Source organism: Prunus avium, chromosome 3 (assembly GCF_965620075.1).
Source record: "Prunus avium chromosome 3, drPruAviu1.hap1.1, whole genome shotgun sequence".
NCBI classification, from domain to species: domain Eukaryota; kingdom Viridiplantae; phylum Streptophyta; class Magnoliopsida; order Rosales; family Rosaceae; genus Prunus; species Prunus avium.
This window is the reverse complement of record NC_142286.1, coordinates 11,477,646-11,499,890: the sequence shown is the minus strand read 5'-3', so window position 1 is coordinate 11,499,890 and position 22,245 is coordinate 11,477,646. Positions and strand designations below refer to the sequence as shown.

Here is a 22,245-nt window from a genome sequence, read left to right as displayed (position 1 = left end):
AATCACAGAAACTTAGGTTCTAATTTGATAAAGGAACTTCAGGTCCTTATCCATTATGAGGATCGAGGAACTTCAGGTCCTGATCTCTTGTTAATAAAAAAACTCATCATAATACATTGTGTTTAAATAAGATAAATTAAAAACTTAAAAGGAGAACAGAAAGAAAGAATAATAATAATAATAATAATGATAATTGCATACTACTCGTGTTATTAGCTACAACATGCATGTCAACAAGTTTTCAATGAATAGTGGTCATATAACAATAACAACAACAACAACAAAAACTACATGTTCATGCATTCATTGGGGGATACTCTCGGCAATTTAAATCATGTCAAAAACATGATTTCACAAAAAAAATAGCCATCATCGAGTTTTGTATATAAAAGAAAATATATATATATATATATATATATATATGGATTAACTAAGCTATAGAGAAGAACATTACCAAGAGCTTTCGTGCTGATAACGTGTTATAAAACTAGAGAATATGTAGGGAGAAATAAGAGGAAGAAAGAGACAGTATAATTTGCTCAAATCAACTTGTCTTTCATTCATATTTGGTGCCACTATTTATAGGAGCAGAGATACCTGAATCACCTACCACCCATAATTGATAGGTTACAAATACATTGGTTGGTAGAGTACAAATACATTGGTTGGTAGAGTACAAATACATTGGTAGGTTACATGTATATAATGATGGATATTATTGTGGGCATCCATAACCTATAAACCTATAACGTATGGATTTATAACATTTATGGCGTTGATTGTCTGTTACTTTTTTAAACAAAAGTTATTATACCCAACTGGAAGTGATTTTGACATTCACATAATTATTTCCAAATGAGTCCTAAAAGTTCTTTTTATCACACGTATTAAATATTTTTAAGTGTTTTTAATTAAATTTCAACTAAATAATAAGGAGTATGATTGTTGATGTTGTATAATCGTTGCAAAAGTCATCAATAAAGGTGAAACTCATATAGATATAGCTCTGTTTTAATATAAAGATGAAATTAGGGCTAGAATTTTAGACCGACCTACCACTAATGTGATAAATATTATAAAAATTATGCACCCATAGAGACTCGAACACCCAACCTGCTAGCTGGAATGAAGGGTCTTTGCCACTGTACTAATTACTCTCTTGTGAAATACAAGCATAATCATGATATTTAAAAAACTCCTAAAATAATTTAAAAATACATATTATAAAAATGTTAGGGTTTTAACCATCACACTCCTTTTTATCTCCATTCGCCTCCTCTTATTCTCTCTCTCTCTCTCTCTCTCTCTCTCTCTCTCCCATCGTTTCTTCTTCTTATTCTCATCTTCTCTTCCTAACTACGTTGCCGCACATCTACATTTAGTTTTTCTCCCAACAATCACTTCTTCATCTTCTCCTCTTCTTCTCTTCTTAATTAGGGTCTTGATAGAATGGTATCAGAGATTAGACCCAGACCGAAATTGTGCCAACAATAATGTTGGACCCCAGGGAGGGTAGATTGTAAGACCTGTGACCCCTGAAGGATATAAGGTGAGAAGGGGCAAGATGAGTGAGAAATCTCACATCACTCGAGGAGGAAAATGTGAAGTGCCATATATATGGGGCACTTGACTTCTTAGCAAGAGGCCTTTTGGGAAAGATGACATAAGCTTGAGCCAAAAACTCAAGGACATCTTGCTAGGGGAGTCGGGTTGTGACAAAAACTCATACTCAATATATATTGCGTCAATTATCTCAACTGAAAAATAAGGTCAACATGCTCCTCAATATCTAACTCGAAAATATACTAAAAACCTCACAAAACTCATACTCAAGGAATGAGCTGACCAACCTCACACGTATGTCCAAGTTGGAGTTTACACTCCGAGTTGGGATGGCAACCAAAGTCCAAGTCGGGATTTATACTCCAAGTAAAGGCCATAGCCCTATGCAGAAAATAAATAATAAACAAATGACAAGGGTGGAGTCCAAAGTGAAACTCAAAGGTGGGCTAGTGTAGCCTGATGGGGTTATATATATATAGGGCACTTCTCCATTGCGAAGTCCCATAATGCGAATTGGTTACGGAATTGAATTTTTGACCGTACGATTGATTTGAACGGTTTAGATCTATTCTTCATCTTCATGAGTTCACTCCTATCTCCTCTCTCCTCTTTCTTTTTTTATTCTTCTTTTTTCTTTCCTTTCCTTTCCTTCTCTCTTCCTTTTTTTCTTCTCTCTCCGTCAGTTTTCTTCTCTCTTGTCATCTGGTGATTTTTTTTCTTCTTCTTTCTTCTGGCTAGTTGGCTCTTTTTTTCTCTCTCTCCGACAACACTAATTGTCACAGACTCATTCGCTCCCCCCTCCCCTCTGTTTTTTGGTTGTTCTAGCTGCTGTGAGTGAATCGAAGAGGGCAAAATTTGAGATTGCTTCCTTGATATCTGTTGATGGCAGAATTATAGCAGATGACTTCGTGGTGTTCTTTTTATTCGGGGGACTTCTCTCTTCAGATAGCAATAACAAAAATTAGTGTTGTCAGAGAGAGAAAAAAAAACAGAGCCAACTAGCCAGAAGAGAGAAGAAGAAAAAAAATCACCAGATGACGAGAGAAGAAAAATAACGGAGAGAAAGAAGAAAAAAAGAAAGAGAGAAGGAAAGGAAAGAAAAAATAAGAATAAAAAAAGAAAGAGGAGAGAGGAGTGAACTCATGAAGATGAAGAATAGATCTGAACTGTTCAAATCAATCGTACGGTCAAAAATTCAATTCCGTAACCAATTCGCATTATGGGACTTCGCAATGGACAAGCGCCCTATATATATAGGGTAATGATTTCCCCACTCCAATTTTATCCACTTATACTCCTTTTTTAGTTATAAAATGGAGTGTAAGTGGATAAAATTGGAGTGGGGAAATCACCACCATATATATATATATGTATGTATGTGATCATGAGTGATTGCTAAAAGCCAAAAATGGCTAAACTATTAGCAGCAAAGCTACTTTCTTTGGTTGGCCATGTTTTGGCTTTTGTCAAATAACCAAAGTTGATAAATGATTATTTATATTTATGTATAATGGTTTGGGCGTTAGTAAAGGCCATGAAATGGCCTACATAAACATATAATTATCATATATGTAAATGCTATCATGCTTGGTGATTAATACATATAAAGGACATAGTAATTTCTTGGCCAAAGCATCAGGTGGGAGTCTCAACCAAGTCAAAAGCTCCAAGTGCACGACATCTCACCTGATGTTAAATAAAGTCCAAGTTCAACCTACGAAGCTAAGTTCAGAAGTTCCAGCAGAAGTCTCCTTGTAAGTGGTGGAATTCAAAAATGGGAAAACTTGTAGCCAACCTACCAAGACTTATTGCATCCCAGATCAAGAGAAGAGTTTCACAATCCCAATCCATTTCCATTGAACAACCAGATGGGTTGGTGGTTGTTGGGAAGTTCTCATCAAATGCCTAAAGCCCCGAAAGGCATTAATCTTGTAAGGATTTTCAATGAAAGCTAATTGTGTCCATTTAATGGCCAAACCCGTGAGTTGAAGAAAGCTCTATAAATAGCTTCCTTAGAAGAAGAGGAAAAGACCTCCAACTCAACACACAAAACCTATCTTTTTATCCTGCACCTTTCAATTCCTAGTCTAGGATTTTATCTTTCTAGCACTCTAGATTATCCAAATTCTTCATTTTCCTAGTGTAAGCTTACTTGCTTGCAGTTTAATTTCAGTTGTCTTTAAATTCAAGTTTAATTCAAATCTTTATCGCTTTAATCTATTTTATCGCATTTACATTTATGTCATTTCGTTTCTTGCATTTACATTCATTGCATTTATCACCAAAATCCTAAAAATTGTCATTCAAAGCTCAATCATCATTGACCTCCAAGGAAGTGAAAGAACTTAGGCCAAGAGGAGGTTCCTTACTTGACCGATCAATCGTTTGATTAGAAGTTAGAAGCGCAAACACACTCACACAATCTTTCCATCTAAGTCATCAAGTGGCTTGGTGATGACACACGTACGCATCTCAAGTAAAGGACCAAAAAAATCCTTCATTTGGCCTCCTTGGCCAAAAAGAGGGAAACACTAGGGGAGGAATCATAAAGGTGGTTTGAAAGCCACTTTCTCAAGCTCCAAATATATATAGCCATATATAATCATAAATAGTCGTAAAGCCAATCGAGAAATCATAGTGGCTCAAAGCTATTCATATATTTAAAACCACAAAATCTCAAGAAAAAACCAATTAAATCACATTGAAAACATAAAAAGCTAGAGACGATAGTTAAACCAAGTTTCATTCAAAACCATCAATATGCAAGGGTTTATAATTTGAAAGACCGCTGTACTTATTTCAAAACAAAACTCACTCAACGAGATACGACCAAGCTCGATCCTCGATGGGATTGTCCTGAAAGGAGGGGTTGGGGGCAGGTCTGTGCAGCAGGGAGATCAATTTTGGATGGATTTGGGGCTGCCGGAGAAAGGGGAGGAGTGGGTGGCGAGACTTGCATTTTTGTAAGCACAAGTGAGAAGAAGGGCATTTTAGTGGCTTATGAAAGCACTGTGTATCTCAAGTTTCATATTATTTTTCATTTGTGTTAGGGGTAAAAAAGGGATTTTAGTGGGAAAAGTTAAGACGGGGGTGGTTTCAGCAGTTGGGGGGGGTGTACATAGAACTCCCATTTTCCGTTTAATTAATAAAAAAATTTTAAAACAAAAACCAACTGCAAACAGAGGAGAACGTGAATTACACTGCAAATCCATGGAACCAAAGGAAGCCTGAGAAGTCTTGTTCTGCTGATTTTCTGCTTATTCATAAACTGAAGCAAACATGGCTTTGGTTGATGTCACCAAATCTTGCCTCGATTCCATTAGCCAGGTAAATGCTTTTTATTTATTTATGAGTTTTCAATTGAATGATGTTGGTTTTGTGCATTTTGATACGAAATGGATCTATCACCTGCAAATATATGCTGTCTAGGGTTTACTTTTTCCTGCGCTATTGGAAATAATGAGTTTGCAAATTACTGCATTGATCAGACTTTCAGATTCTACCGAGTTTTTCAACTGCAATTTAGTTATCTGAGCCTAACTGGGATTTCTTTTTATAGAAATTAGGGATTGCAGCTTGAATTTAGGGTTACAAATCCTAAATCTTGGCTGAATTATTGGGTGTTTTATAAAAACAGTGTTCATCCTCTCTAGTTGTTAAAATCCTAGTACTTCACCAATCAGCTGATTTTTCAATATGACTTATTAGTGATATTTATTTGAGAATACAAAATTACAAATGCTCACGTTGATACTCGACTTCTTATATGAAAATCCTTGTAAAAAATGACAACTTGAAAGTTAAATGAAAAATTGGCCGCGAGTAGGTTGGATTCTGCCCAAGAATCTGTGATTCTGCTATCTTAAACCCATTTGAATCAAAAATATCATGAAGTGGACAGAGATATGTGTGTTACCCTGCTTTTTTTCTTCCTCTATATAGAATCATACTTGAGTTTTAGAAAACAGGGGCGCCTATGGAATTAGTTTAAGGCCAACATAACTGCAATGTGCAATTTGAGCTGCATATGTTTGCGATTTTTAAATTAATTGTTCTGTAACAACTAGACATGTTAATATTCAGTTGAAATTATTATGTATATTTGCCTTTTGAGACAATTCATTTCTTCATCTTCTCTTTTTAGATATCGGAGCACATTGAAGGTTCTGTTCTTTACTTAGATGCTGGGTCTACACAGAGTTTCCAATTCATGGGAGCATTTCCTTTGTTACTGAACCATGGAGTCCGTGCTGTTTGTAGTTTGGAAAACATGTGTTCTCTTGATACGGTAATTTGGTTCTTTCAGGCATAATTTGAGCTATGTTGTTTCATTCATCTTGTAAAACGTGGAAACAACGTTCACATTCTTTTTGGACAGAGAGACCATATTACATAACAAGTGTAGTAAATTATCATTTTTTTTTTTTTTGAAGTAAAAAAGTTTCTTTTGATGGTCATTGTACACCAATTTTTGGCCTCCGTTTGTTTCATGTAAAATATCTGTATTGATGGAAAATATATTCTCTAAGAAAATGTTTTCTTGGAAATTATTCCGTATGTCGATTCATGAAGTAAAATGGAGAACTTTGTACATCCCTTTTTATTTAACTTCAATTGCTGTGAAGCTGTTGATTAAACTTTCATTCTTGTTTACCATCTCGAGCCCCTTTAATGTAGTCATTGAGAAAATAATATTATTCCATTAGATGTTTAGGCCTTGCTGCAGCTATACCAGTCACCCAACAGTGGTGCAACCAGAATGATTGTGCAAAAACAAAAAGAATAGGATGTCATGTATATAATTTCCATGATGCACCAAACTTCTTGTCCTCTTTTTATTATAATATGCTTCTAGGACGCAGATGAACATTCTATTTAATTCTGTATCTATGATCCTTTTTTTTCTTCAACTGTTTGTATCCCTTCTTTTTCTAGGTGGTTGATTGGAATGCAAATTCTGATCCTGGAAGGAAAGTCGTGGTGATCACATCTCGTCTACTAAGTGATGCACATCGATATATTTTACGTTGTCTGAGCACACATCAAGCTGTCCGTTGTTGTACTGTATTCACATCTATTTCAGAGGTGCTTCTTTGGAGTTACTGCTTTTGGATGGAGTTTATAACGTTCGCTTTTTCCATCTTATAATCAATTTTGCTCTTGCTATGCATGGTGCTGTATGTCTTATTGAATGCTTTACTGATTGCAGGTAGCTCATTCAGCATATGCTGATTCACCTCTGGGGACAGATGCATTTCATGAATATGAATCCTTGCTTGTCCAAGATTATGAGGAGCTTGTCAGGAAGGGTAAGGAAAATTCCAGACAAACAGAAGGTAGCAATTTAAAGGATGAGATAAAGTTGGAAGATGAAGGATGGTCACGACTTGCGTCTAGTGAAGAGGACCTATCTCGGCCCGAAGCTAGTTCAAGAGCAAGAGATTTCATTGAAGGGAATCCGATAGCTGATACAGAAGATGTAGGGAAAAAACTGGTTGTTTCTGTGCATCACTTCCCCATGATTTTGTGTCCTTTTTCACCAAGAGTCTTTGTTTTACCTTCAGAGGGATCAGTTGGTGAAGCATACTTATCAGTTGAACATGAGGATGCCCTTAGTCCCGGATTGCCTCCCTTAAGTACTGGATTGCCTTCTGATGGTGATGATATTCCTCCTGGGGCAACTCTTACAGCAAATTTTCTTTACCATCTTGCTGCAAAGGTGCTATACATACTACTTTTTCCCCATGTTCAATTTTAGTTTATTTCCATCATTTCTTAAGTTTCTACATATTTGATTGTCTTCCAAAGTCTAGATTGCACTTATATTACCAAAGATTTAAACAATAGCTTACAGCTTACAAGGTTGTAAATATTGAACCATCCAAAACCCTTGTATTAATGTAACAATTAGCCAAAATTTCTAGATGGTCATTTTCCATGATATAGATATCACTTTAAATGCCAACAATGATTGTTACCAAAACCTGCAGTTCTATATCTTTTGAAAGTGTATTTCGTCTGTGTAGTATTATAATAGCAACATGTGAAGTAAATAAAGTAAAAACACAAGAACAATACAAAATAGGTTGACAATTAGCGCTATTTTATTTTTGTGTGTGTAGCCCAAGGGTTAATTTGATATGGTGTCTGTGCAGATTGCTTTAGTTGTTTAGTATACCCTGACTGTGGTTTGTTTCACTTAATTATGCAGATGGACTTGAAGATGGAAATATTTTCACTTGGTGATCTCTCAAAAACTGTGGGGAAAGTTTTGACAGACATGTCAAGTCTTTATGATGTAGGTCGCCGCAAACGATCAGCAGGGCTATTACTCGTTGACCGTACACTTGATCTTCTTACTCCATGCTGTCATGGAGATTCACTTGTTGATTGTATGTTTTCATCCTTGCCCCGTAGGGAAAAAACAACATCCTTTACCCACCTAAAAAGCTCACAAACCCAACTCAAGCATAGCCCTTCTAACCTGGAACGGGCTTCTCTTGATGTTCAGATACCGCTTGCCAAAATTCTAAGGGAAGAAGATTGCAATACAGATCACTTTCGCCTTTTAGAAAACATTGAAGCTTTTCTATGTGGGTTGGATTCTGAAAACTCTGCTTCTCAAGTTTTAGATTTGATTAATCTAAAGAACAAAATTCATAATGAGAAGCCCCTTCAGTTCGAAAATGAGCTTTTTAGTGGGTCTTTTGTTTCAACTGAAAATTTTCGGGGAACACCATACTTGGAAGCTATACTAGATAGGAGAACAAAAGATGGGACCATTCTTGTGAAGAAGTGGCTTCAAGAAGCTCTTCGCCGTGAAAAAATAACTGTGAATGTGAAATCACGTCCTGGTTTTGCTACAAAATCAGAGTTGCAACCCATGGTCAAAGCACTGGCTAAAACCCAGTCATCTTTACTGAGAAACAAAGGAATTATTCAATTAGCAGCAGCTGCACTGGTTGCCCTTGACGAATCTAATTCAGCCAGATGGGAAGCATTTATCAGTGCAGAGAAAATATTAAATGTTGTAAGTGCCGGAGAAACGAGCCAGGGTCTTGCTGCTCAAATTGGTGATCTTATCAATAAGAGTGCTTTGGTGGGATTGCATGGACAGAAGAATGGGAAATTGGAGGCGTCACAAGGGTTGCTTTCTTTCCAGGATGCTTTGCTCCTTATGATTTCTGGATATATATTGGCTGGTGAGAATTTCCCAACCTCTGGTTCTGAGGGCCCTTTTTCTTGGCAAGAGGAGCAATTGTTGAAGGATTCTATTGTTGAAGCAATTCTGGAAAACCCATCAATATCAAAACTGAAGTTTCTTCATGGTCTAATGGATGAGCTTGAGACCAACTTAAGAAAGATCAAATCAGAGGAAAGTAAAGAAACGTCTTCAGATCAAATAGACATTGATGATTTCGATGATGATGAGTGGGGTAAATGGGGTGATGAAGATGTTGACAATAAAGATAACAGTAAAGAGCAAGTGTATGGTGACTTGCAACTGAAGTTGGAGCTGCGTGACAGGGTCGATAGCTTGTTCAAATTCCTTCACAAGCTATCCAGTTTGAAGAGTCGGAACATACCATTGAAGGATGGTGCATTCTCTGCAGAAAATAATTTCAGTGGAGATCCATATGCAAGTAGAGGACTACTTTATAAGCTTCTAACAAGGATTTTGAGCAAGAATGACGTACCTGGTTTGGAGTATCACTCTTCTACTGTTGGGCAGCTTTTTAAAAGTGGGTTCAGAAGATTTGGCCTTCGGCAGGTGAGTTGCAGTTTCCAGATTTTGGTTCAGTAGCCCCATATATTCCTAATAACCTTTTTCTGATTTTCTTCAGGCAAAACCAAGTTTAGCTGACCAAAATATCATCCTGGTTTTTGTTATCGGAGGAATCAATGGTGTCGAGGTCTGTATTTCTTAAACTCTTTTACCTGGTTTTTATTTTTTTTCCTTTGGTTCTTCTTTTCGTCGTATTTTAGCATGTGCACATGAAAACTTAGTGTATTAGTTCCTTGAAAAGAAGCATGACCCTGGTGTTTTTTTTGTGTGAAACAAGGTTCGTGAAGCTCAAGAGGCATTATCTGAAAGTGGAAGACCGGATATTGAATTGATTCTTGGTGGAACAACTCTCCTAACTCCTGACGACATGCTTGACTTATTGCTGGGGAAGTCTAGCTATTTCTGATTGTTTAGTCTGAAGAACGATTGAGAGAGTAAAATAGGTGAATCTGAAAGATTGTTGGGTTAATATTTCATCAGCAATATATATATATGTTTTTTTCCCCGCTCGGAATTACTGAATACTGAGCTATTATGCATGCTGCTTTACGTGCATGTTTGGGGAAAGCTAAGATGGAAGTACTTCGAAATATCATTAAAAAGAAAAGAAAAATGAATACAAATTGATAGAAAATATTTTCCAGCTGAATTCATAAATTGGGAGCACTCTCTAAAATTAGATATGAAGAATTAAACTTTTGCTTGTTTAATTTTTTAAAGTAACCAAATTTTGGATGTTTTAAAGACTTTTAGCCCTCGTCTTTTGTTAATTTTAATTTAAACCACTTGAGGGAGTTTCGAGCACCACGTTATATTTCAAAATTTTGAAAAAAAAGGTTAAAAATCTTTAGTAACTCAAAAACTTTGATTTTTCTTAAAAACAAGGAGTTCTTAAATCTATTTTTAAGATTCAAAAACTTGTTTGGTATATAACTTGAAAACTGTTTTCAAATCTTAAAAATTTGTGAACAAAAAAAAAAAAACAGATATTTCTTGTTTTTAATAGTTGGGATGGTTTTTAGTTGTTTTTGAGTTTAAGTTTTTGAAAACAGGGCTACCAAACAGGTTTTCTTTCTTTTGGACTCAAATTTTGTTTTTGAGTTTAAAAAGTTGGATTCAAGTTGAATACTAAACAGGCCCTTAATTCCTCAAAACAGTTTTTAGATTCAGTAGTCCTGATCCTGAAATTTGGTTTGTTTATCAATTTCGTCAATTTCATCTCACATGTTTAAAATGTTATAAATAAATGACATATACCAATGGGGTGTTAGTTGGATTGGCCCAAGGTACCTGCTGTGTGTATGAGTTTTCCCTCCTCTCCTTCCTAATTTTGGCAAATAAAAAGCAAAACAAAAAAAAGAAATGACTAACATATGTAATAAAAAAATATTGACATCAAATACAATTTGAAAATAAAAATTAAGGAGAAAAAAAAAATTAATTCTGCCCAAAACCCCTAAATTTAACATTAATTTTGGTACTACTTACAAAATAGTATTTTGTTTTGATTTTGTGATTTTGATTTTTGTTTTTTTGGGAATCTAGTGCAAAACCCAAAAGAAGTAGTTTGCTCTCAAACAAACCCAAAATATTTTCAAAAAGACAAAAAAGCCCCTTATCTTTAGCATTAAAGACATGCAAGTCCTAAGCTCAAAACAACATGTGAAGATTTTGTCTTTATTCCATTCCATTGCAGTGCAGCAGCCCATGTTAAGAAGTTTTGTTTGTTTGTGCATATGTTTGAGTGCCTTTTGTCTTAGTGTGCATGTGAATTTGTTTGATTATGATGTGTGCATGTAAAGTGTAAGGGGTGTTGTATCAGTTTGCATGTGAAGGTGTGTGTGACAAGTGTGACATGTAAGTTCAGAGAGAGAGAGAGAGAGAGAGAGAGAGAGAGAGAGAGAGAGAGAGAGAGAGAGAGAGAGAGAGAGAGAGAGAGAGAGAGAGAGAGAGAGAGAGAGAGAGAGAGAGAGAGAGAGAAGAAGAGCTCTCCATCCTTAGCCAAGAATGCACTTGGTTAATGATGTATATATAGTTCGAAGCTACGAAGAGAAATGTACAATACCAGAGAAGAAAAAATCTCAGTATTTTTTTCTTCAGCTTTCCATAAATACAACTCTCTTTGTTCTTATACTGTCTCTTATTATACTTTCTTACTTCGACCACTATTAATACCTCTGACCACCGTTAATATCCAGTGATAACAATTCCAGCAACAAAAGCAATTAAGTAAGTCTTTTTCTCTTTTATTTTTGGTTTTCTTAGTAGACTTCTTGTCCAAAATAGGGAAACACTTTTATAATTGTGTTATTATCTTGCTAACCTGACAAACAATACCTCTAAGTTCTGCTCCATAGCCCTTTAAGTTGGCGTCTTTCTAGTTCCATGTTCTAGGCATGGTGTCTGGTTGTTATTTTCGCCTTTAGAAACATTGACCGAGAGACCCGATGAAATTTTGGTATCAAAGCTTTAGTTTAGCACATTAACAATATAATTATGACAGTAAAGTACCTTGAGGACAAAAGTCAATCAACACAACTGATAAAAAGCCAATGGTTTATAACATGTTAAAATTTGGTTAATTACCATAATCATCAGTTAAGAATAGTGAACCCTTTGCATGTTTGGCCCTTGGTGGACAAATATTAGAATAAAAGAAAGGTTACAAGAATTAAAAAGACAAAAAGTTGAATACCAAGTATAAATTAGGAATCTAGAAAAATTAATAAAATCACCAGAAGTAAGTAATTATCCAAGATGAAAGGGTGAATGATCTTCAAGTGGATATTCTCCCATGAGAATATTTGCACAAACAATAAGAACCAGTATCATTTACAAGTTTGTAAAGAATCCATAGAAGCATTTCAAGAGCATTTAGGCATATTAAAAAGAAAAAGGTATACTTAGATAAATTTTAATTATATGATAGAGTACCTTAATTTAGAAATCAATGAACAACAAAAAAGAAAATTTAACCTTAGGAAATAATCCTCATAAAAGAAAAAGTAGAATAAATCCATTTGATAATAGTAAATGAAACTCTTTAGGAGAAAAGGAAAAAAAAAAAAAAAGAACAAAAGATATATACCCTAATAAACAAAAAGCACAAGAATTTCTTAGAAAATGTTTTGAAAAATCCCAGAAAAATAAATATAATTTATATCAATGAGGAAGAGTTGAAAATGAACAAAGTATTGTAAGTAGCATCAACATGAAGTTAGTTGTATAGATAAAGAGGTAACTCTTAATCTACTTAGTAACACAACAATAGAGCATCTTAAAAAATACACTATCAACAAATCCATACAGGAACAATCATGATAGGAATAGCTCGACTCACAAGAGGATAAGTAGGAACTAAAGTATTAGTATACATATATGATGATAGATGGGACAACCATTAACAAGCAACTATCACTACAGTAGAAGTAGATCTCAGCTCAAACCTAGCAGTCATAGGATGTGTTCCTAATTATGTCATGAATTTTAGAGAATTTAGTAATCGTATTAAAATTAGCATAAGAACAAAAAATTACAATATGAAATGTGAATATAAAAATTTAAGTACTAATCTTATGCATAGTCTAAAATATCGATAATATCGATAAAATATCGAGGATATTATCGTTTTTTCGAGTCAATGATATTTTGGAACGTATCCATAAACATATTGTATAAATAAGATAATATCGGAAAATATCGACGTCGATAATTTCTCTCACACTTCAGCAATATTTGGCCAAAATATCGCTATAATATCGATAATATCGAGATGATGAAGACAATGCAAAATTTGAAGAGTTATTTACACTAACACTCCCTAAGGTTTCTTGTGTTTTCACAAAAACCCCTCAGAACACCCCTTGAGGTTTCATTTTGTTTTCATAAAACCCCATTTCGTTGATTGTTTGTCCAAAAATTCATGATCTCATTGAAAACAAAAACTTATGCAAATGAAAAAATTAACCTCAATGAAGTATATACTATCTAATCTCAAAGGCCAACTTTGTCATTTGGAGAATTTTTTTTGTATAAAATCATCAATCTTTGGTTGAAAAATCAATGAAAAAAGGAGTTTTGTGAAAACAATTTAAAACCTCAGGGGGTGTTCTTGTAATTTCTAAAACCTCAAGGAGTTTTGTGAAAAAAGCCGAAAATCTCATGAGGTGTTAGTGTAAATAACTCAAAGTTGAACCTTATAGAAACTCTATGTGGTACTAAGTCACTCATGTATCTTATCATGCAATATATAAAGTGTAAAATATTGTAGTAAATCATTATAAATAAATTATTATGGCGTGTTTAATCTTCTGTCATTAATTACTAAATATTTTCTACGCTCGCAATGTTTGTCAGCTCGCTATATAATAAACTTAAATCAGTTCAACACATTATGCAATGCATTTCCTTCCCATTTTTTGTGATAAAGTATTAGATAATTGATTAATAAAAATCTTGGAAAATTTCACGAAAAATTTCCAAGTTTTTCTTACAATTTTCGTGGTTTTTATTCCATTTTTATTGATATCAATAATATCCCAATATTTCCATCGAAATTTCCGTGTTTTTGGACTACCGATATTTCCGAAACCATCGATATTTTAGAATTTGGTCTTATGTATGTGGGAAAATTTTCATATAACTATAATTATAAATTTAATGTAGAATTTCAAAATTTAGTAAAAAATTTTGGTAGTAAACATGTTAATATGATAGAGGCAAAACCAATAGATAATATATTTTTAGAAGGAACAGAATGGACTTTACCCAATTTACAAGTAGCAAAAAATAGACAACCTGATAAAGCACAAAATTTTGAAAATCGCATAGGTGAAGCAATTGTAAGATTTACTAATTATAAACAAATAAATTATATAGAAGACTTAGAAAATGAAGTAGAAGAAATACACATGGCATTTGATAATTTAGAAATAAATATGATTGGGCATAATTTTGATAATATAGTTGATAAACTCATAAATGACATAGATAATTTAAATGAAGAAAAGTATATAGAAAAATATAAGACTTATGATTTAGGATTATATAGATTATCATATGAAGAAATGAAAGATTTAATTTTAAATATAAGATTAGAAAACATTTTAGGAGAAAAAGAATATCAAAATATGTTAATTGAAGTAGAATGCATGCCAGCAGAAGACCAATATAGTTCAACTTGACCATTTGTAGTTAATGCAAGTAGAACAAATCATCATAACCTTAGGCAAACTAATGAACCATATAGAGAAAAGAATGAAGAAACCAGTATGAATGCTTTTCAACAAGAAACAATTGGACTAAGAAAAAATAGAATCTATTATAATGGAATTGAACAAATTAGTTTATAGGAGGAAATATATTAAACTTAGATCATGTAGGCCCACAAGATTGGGAAAAAACTATAGAAAGATGGGAAAAAGGATGTGTACATGCAACATTAATGTCATATTTTAGTAATAAGATATGTTAGATTACTTTGAACATACTTTGGATGTAATGGTTTTTGATTACTTCTAAGCATGGAAAACTAAAACTCGAGGAGAACATCAATCAACAAAAGAAATGTTTAACATAGATGATTTTGTTAAATTAAATATGAATTTTTAGATCATAATAGATTAGATGGTAGAAATGAACAATAACAAGTTTGAGCTATAAGAAATTTAGAACAATTACAAATTTGTGGGTTGCAATATATTAGTGAATATACTTTTTTCAAATATTTAGGTAGAACTGACAGAATTGATGATCTTAATTTATTAGATACTTATATGATAAAAATTAAAGGACCAATTTGAGAAAGAATTTGGAATGAATGGCAAAAACACCCTAGGAAACTAGATGTATCCATAGGAGCAAGAATACAATATGTATATGAAATATTATGATCAGAATGTAGCCAAATAAAAGGACAAAGATAAATTAGAAAACAGTTTTACATGAGCGGTAAAAATATAGATTTACCTAAACAATATGGATGTCATAGAAAATTGTAATACCCCAAAAAAAATTCAAGGTAGATTTTCATATTTCAATATAAAAAAAAAAATATTATGGTGAAGAATGATTATGGGTATTTTATCAAGTGATTTTGGATTAAGACTACTGGATTAAGTGTGTTTAATTTCAAGTTGAACAAAAATGCCCTTACGTAACATTTTATGAATTTTTCAAAGGACATTTAAGAATTGAAGTGAGACTAGTATGATTCTTAGGACGGACGATAATAGTCGACTCAATGAACATGTATGAAATCATTTCTGAATTTTTGGCCAAAATGACCAAAATACCCTTATGTGTAAAATTTACCAAAATACCCTTGTAGGAAAAAAAAAAAGAAAAAAGAAAAAGAAAGGAATCTAAAATGTGGAGGGCAGCAGCCCACTCTCCTCCCATTCTTTCCCCCTTGTCTCAAGTTTTCAAATCCACAATCATTTTGGAGATGAGTTGGTATAGGTGAGTCATTAGCCTAAGGTGTGAGTTAGAAGGCTACTAGAAGAGTTGGATGAATGGAGGAGGGAGTGAGAGAGTGAGGAAGATGAAGAAGCTTGGAAATGTTGTTGAGTTGGTATTGAAAAGTGATGATATTTATTATTTCAAGCAATTTGTTAATTCATGGATTTAATTCAATTTTGTAGTTGTTTCGAGTCTTTTAAGAGGTAGGAAGATCACTTGGAAGTGGATTAGATAACCAATTTCGTTTTTGGGTCTGTTGAGTAATTTTAAAGTTTTGGGTTCCTTTAGAGTTTTGAGTTCCTTCAAGGACTAATGAGTTTTAACTGTAGGTGTGAAGTTTGGAATGATTTTTGAAGATATAGGAACGATTTGGGTGTGTTAGAATGGATGAAATCAACTTATAACCAAATCTGGAAATTTGTTATTTTTGGAAATTTTCAGTCCACGAGCCTCACTTTGGCTCTTTTTTTCTCCCAATCCTTTGAGTGTTTGAGGAATTCATTTGTTAGGTTTTAAACTAGACTTGTCAAGGAACAAAACGCAATTGGTTTCATCGAATTTGGTTAAGTTTTGTTATGTCAAACGTGACTGCAATTGTTTGGAGAAAAATATGTTTTCTACAAAATATGCAGAAAACCAGCAACGAGCCCAACTTTAGAGTTTGATTTCTCTTTCGTTTGGCTCTGTTTTGAGTGTGGTTTGCTGGGTTAGAAACTAGATATAACAGGCTTTAAAACGGTTATAAGTTTTTCTTTTTTCCACTGAAGTTTGGTTAGTCAAAATGAACCACAAAAATCAGGAAGAAATAGGATAAATTGTAGAATTTTGGAGAAGATGAACAGTAACCTTAACCATGCCCACTCGCATCTTCGGCGAGTGGCAGTTGTTTCGACAACCTTCAATGCCATATTTTAGTCTATTCGCCTCGATTTCTCAATCCAAGTCCAATGGTATATGCTTTGAGTCAATCCGAAATTGTGTGTCAAGGTGGATTTTGTTTGAAGTATCGGGACCCAAATGGTGACTTTTGGACAACGAGTGTCGTTGGCCTTGTTTCGGTGTTGACAGGGCATAGGACACAGTTTTACATTATTTTGGACGAGATTTGACCACTTTGGACCCTGGGTTGGTCCCATGGTCATTTTTGTCATTTTCACTCAGAATCTTTGAAATGCGTAAGGTTGAGGTGTTAAGTTGAGGTGTATTGGTCTTAGGTGAAATAGAGCGAAGACTGCTCAATAATAATTTGGATTTGAATTTGTTCAGGAATTGGATCAAAAGTGTAGATTCGACGAATCCGAGAACTTCCGAAATGTAAATGGGTACTTTAGCTAGCTGGACATGAGGTAGGATTTCCTAATCTACCGATGATTGGGCTATGTCACTTTTAATCTTGGTGTTTATATATAGTACTATAAATATGAATATTATTGTCGCTTTGCTTGGTGAATATTATTTGATGTTTGATGAAATACTATTTGATTATGTGAATATTATTATTGATGTTTCTGCGTGGATATTATTTAATGTTGGGTGAATAGTATTATTAATGTGATTAAAGTTGAAATATTATTGTTATTATCTATATTATTATTCCGCAGAAATAAATGAGGTTTGAGCTGCATTACATATGCATCATAAATATGATTGTGTTTTGGATTTATGTTTGGGTTAAGGTATATCTAAGGAGTAGGAAAATGCCTTATATATATTTGAAAAAAAATGTGGAATATATTCAGATAATAGGAGCAGGGCCTGAATATAGTTAGGTGATGGGAGCAGGGCCCTTAATGAAAAATGAAAGTTGTGAAAAATGAAAGTTGAGAAATGCGTAAATAAAAAATGGGGTTAAGAGATATATGGGCGCTAGTTCATATTTGAAGGTATTTAGAGCCACATTGGTAAAACGCATGGTATAGGACATACAGGCTTGTTGCCCTAAGGTATGAATTAGTGGGATTAGAAGGCAGTGAGTTCATGGCATCACCACATATGCAAATTTATTCATCAGGTCTGGTTTCATAATTTATATTCTTTTGTTGTTTGATGCATAACACTTTGATTAACTGTGATAGTTGACCTTGAGGGGTTTGACGGTACTCTACTGGGCATTAGAATGCTCATACCCTAATAGATGGTGCAGGATTTAAGGCGAAGGTTGAGGAAGCGGGTTTCAACCAAGCTACTGGGCCTTTGTTGTTGAATTGTGTAATTAGTACTTGTAAGTAGTCAACCGTTTGATATGGATCTTAGTATGTATTTAACTACGAGTTACTGCGACTCTAATTATGTGTTATTAAGGAAATTTTTATTATTTGTGGCTCTATTTCTTATCATATCATGGTTGGATGATTTTATTCTTATGACTATGGTATGAATCACATCCTGATTCGGGAATATTCTTTATTCTCGAATCGAGTTGTGACAAAAATATAAGCAGAAAAAGCTATATAAAAAGAGTTAAAGAAAATATAGACATTATAAACAAGAACATAAATTTTTTAGAATTCAACCTTCAAAAACTTTTAGAAGAAGAAAATATATCCCTAAACAATTTAGAAAAAGAACAAGTAAACCATGGATTAGAAAATATAAAGTACCAAATAAGAGTACATGTAAATGTTATCTTTGTGGCGAAATAGGACATATTAGACCTAAGTGTCCCAAATTAGGAAAGCAACCTAAAGAAAAAAAATAGTTTTGATGATAATTTAAGTGATAATGGAAGTATTTATGGTGTTATTGCCTTAGACTCAAAATCAGAATTAGAGTATCCTAGTAATTCATATAGTGAATTAGATGAATATATGTGTATTCTAGAAGAACAAAAAGAGTATTAGGAATTTAAATATGTTAATTTAGGATGGCCTGAAGAATGTAATCAATGTAAGAAAATAGTGGTAGAAAATATTGCATTGAGACAGTAGTTTATTGTAAACATTATAATAATAATAGACCAATAGATAACATTATTATAATAGTGGTTGAAATAATAGATATCAATAATCAAAAGAATAATAGCCCTAACATAGAGAAGCTAAAGACGAGTTCGTTAATAACAATTAATTGTGAGTTAGAATTGTCAAAAGAACATAAAATTCAAACAACAACTAGGATAGATATAGGAAGCACAAAAAATGTAATAAAAGAAGAGGTAGTTCTAGAACAATTTACACAAAAATTAGCTAGACCAGAAAGAATAATACAGTTTGATACAAGACCTGTATATTTAACACATTGTATTAATAATATACCAATTAGGATAGAAAGACAACAGTTTAATTTGCCCTTAACTTTTATATCCCCAGTAGGATCATATCCCTTTATCTTAGGAGTAAATTTCTTAAAAAGTTTACAAGGAGGATTTTGGTATACACCTCTAGAAATTACATGTTTTAAAAAAGGCATACCCACAACAAATCGAAGTAATATATTTGTAATAACCCGATCCTAATTAAATTTTTAATTTTAATTTATTCTGGAAAAAAGACTATTTTGCCCTTTGAATATTTTATTAGTATAGAAGTTGACTTTTTGATCGGGAAGGAATTTGGAAATTTCAATTGGACCATAGCGTAGAGCACGTCGAGATGAGTCTGTAGAAATGCAGTGGGCTTGAATCCGAGTTGTAACGAGAAAGATACGATCAAAATTCATGTAGGGGCAAAATTGTAATTTTTTGAAAACTGATTTTTTTTTTTAAAAACCCCTCTCTCTCTCTCTCTCTCTCTCTCTCTCTCTCTCTCGCAGAAGCCCCCCCTCCGCCGACCAGTTTTTGCAGTCGTCGCCTCCGGCCACCAGAGGCCACGACACCGGAGCCAAATGAACCCGCCGTCACACCCTAGCCCATTCCCGTCGTCACCCGCCGCAGAAGCCTCCTGAAAATCGAAGAAAATCACGCCGGTTTTGACAAAAACTTCTAGCCGCTCGTTCTCCCTCCTCTGGCCACTGTTTCCGGTGAGTGAGGTATGGTTTCTCACCTATTTTTCGAGCTCTAACTGATGGATGGGTAGGATTTTATCAATTTCTAGCCTAGATACCTCGATTTGTAACTTAGGTTTTGGCCGATTTTCAATTTGAAATTCCGGCCACTTCCAGTCATTTTTCGGGGTAGGTCCAAGAACAAAAGTGGCTTCAATCGATGTCCTTAACCTAGGGTATGAATCTTGAATGGCGGTTTGGAGATCTTCCAGCCGCCGAAAATTTATCTAGGCACCCACGTGTTGCCGGCGCGTGGGCCATGTGGTGGTCCGACATTGAATCCTAAAATGATCCTTATGTTGTCACGAGCGCGTAGGTGTGCTCAGATGTCAATTCAGATATCGTTTGAACCTCGAACGGATTACGTTATCCGGGTTCTATAGGTTTGAACCGTTGAATCGACCTCAATTTAATATATGTGAGTCTAGGCACTCCTAGGATCGTGTAAGTTTTCACGGATCTTGAATCGGAGCCCCAGATGTTCCGATTCAATAATTTAAAGTTTAATTAAACGATAACCGTTCGGTCGTATGATATTGAGCAATCCGACCGTTCGATTCGAACCAGACTTATAGGACATGATTAATAAAATGTGTGGAATTTATAGGAACTCTCATATTGGCAATTGGAGGTCGTGGACCCCACGGGGTCCCGAGTTGACTATTTCGGAAATTTATCGCTTATCGAGTCTCAGGTCTTTTCAGACTGTTCTACCCGTTCGAAATGTTTAAGTGGGCATAGGAATGGTCTTTGTTGAGGCCCAAAAATCCAAGGGCTAGGCCCAAATTTGTTCTTAGCCTGACACAAATAATTAGTCGCAAAAGAAGCCCAATCGGGACATAAGAAGAAATTGTAGGACACGCCTACATAAGTCGTGGGTCATGTGTCACGCCAAGCAAGCATGCGCAAAAGGGCCAAAAATGCAACGGCTTTATAAATTCGTGCTCATAAACCTAGCCGATGCTATTTAATTCGATCATGGCTTATTATGGCGCAACAAAACTCAAGCACAAGCACGACAAATAAACACGCGATGTCGTCAAGCCATGCTACGAGCTCAAGTGGGCCCGAGCCACGTAATTACTTGGGGCTTGCTGAGAAGGTTGTGGTATGGAAGGAAACAAGCAATCACAGGGACCATTGAGGGTTCGAAGAACGAAAGTTTTAAAGCCACTTGGGAGCATTAAAACTCAAGCCCGTTCCTCGGACCCAAACACATGGGTCGGCATAAGAGAGGGAGAAAATTAATCTGATGCCTTAGGAGAATATCTAGTTTGCTACAACACTTAGATAAAGCCACATCAGTAAAAAGCCCAAAATGAAAACAAATGGGTTGTTTCCAGCAACTTGACGAAAACTCATTGGATGTTGGAAATAGCATGCCAATAACCCAATACTATACACAAAGCCCAGCCTAACCCTTTATAAAAATCCAGCACCGTGTTTCACCCTTGTCAAAACTCCAAGGTAGTCAACGAGGAGCCATAGCAGGGACCGAAGGAAATCTATGTATGTAGAAGGAATACCCACTGGACAAATGGCTTTATCCATTCTCTCCTTTCCTCTACGAGCTCTAGTTTGAAAACCAAGGGAGAAAGCAAGTGGCGCCTCACCCCCATGGGGAGACCCAGCTGTATAGAAAACCTTGGAACTCAAAGGGGCCTGCACTCCGGTGGAAGAGATTTCACCAAAAGGAGTGAATGGAGAGAAGCGAAGGAAAAGTGGGAATGGAAGATTGATAGAATTAGTCCTAAGCACCTATAAAAGAGAGCTCCCTCTACCCAGCAAACACACACCATTCTAGAGCACGACCAAGCTTCGTCATGCAAACTGGAATTTACTCTAGACGCCCCATCTTTTATTTCCATCGTTTTCTCTCTCTTTTTGAGATAGAAACCCTCCTAATTTTCCATTTTTCCACTCGAAACCTTCTTTTCTGAAAGAAATTCATGCTTTGATCTCTCTCTCAAATTGCCAAACATGTGAAGGCTTAGCTCCAATGCCACAGGCTCCTCAAGCTAAGTCACTAATAAATTTGATACATTCTTCTGGTTGTTGGTGAAAAGAACCCAAACATATTTTTTTTAGGCTTCAGCAAGTCTTTTAAAAATTCTTTTAGGAGTCTAGTTCTTGAACTCAGGCATCAGGAGGTTTTGTTCGTTTTCTTCTTACAGCAGCCTAAGCCCATTCGTCAGGCTGCAGGAACAAAAAGACCCCTACAGTCTTAAACTAAGTACATGCACTTCTAGGAGCCGGCGGTCAGGGTTTTGGATTAAATAATCATGTTGGGCAATTTTTATTAATTAAATATTTTTAATGGCTTAAATAGGTACTCTAGCACCATCTGAACCACAGGAAGGACCCACAAAGGGTCTGCTAGCTCGGACGTCCAGTGAGTGAACTTTTGTTTTCTAAATGAATTTTATGCAATTAAAATTTTATTATATCATCTTGAA

The 22,245-nt window shown here is 34.8% G+C and overlaps 1 protein-coding gene across 1 annotated transcript; it reads left to right on the top strand.

The window, feature by feature from the left end:
* Positions 1-4,697: 4,697 nt before the first annotated feature.
* LOC110764364 (vesicle docking protein) lies at positions 4,698-9,855 on the top strand. Its single transcript, XM_021967320.2, has 7 exons — positions 4,698-4,890; positions 5,708-5,851; positions 6,499-6,648; positions 6,773-7,282; positions 7,775-9,334; positions 9,408-9,476; positions 9,627-9,855. The coding sequence occupies exons 1-7, from the start codon at positions 4,843-4,845 to the stop codon at positions 9,753-9,755; spliced, it is 2,610 nt and encodes an 869-aa protein (XP_021823012.1). The 5' UTR covers positions 4,698-4,842; the 3' UTR covers positions 9,756-9,855.
* The last annotated feature ends 12,390 nt before the right edge of the window (positions 9,856-22,245 follow it).

Coding starts and splice junctions, on each gene's coding strand:
- LOC110764364 (XM_021967320.2), top strand. CDS start 4,843: ATGGCTTTGGTTGATGTCACCAAATCTTGCCTCGATTCCATTAGCCAG. Junction 9,335..9,407: donor GAAGATTTGGCCTTCGGCAG/GTGAGTTGCAGT, acceptor GATTTTCTTCAG/GCAAAACCAAGTTTAGCTGA. Junction 9,477..9,626: donor GAGGAATCAATGGTGTCGAG/GTCTGTATTTCT, acceptor GTGTGAAACAAG/GTTCGTGAAGCTCAAGAGGC.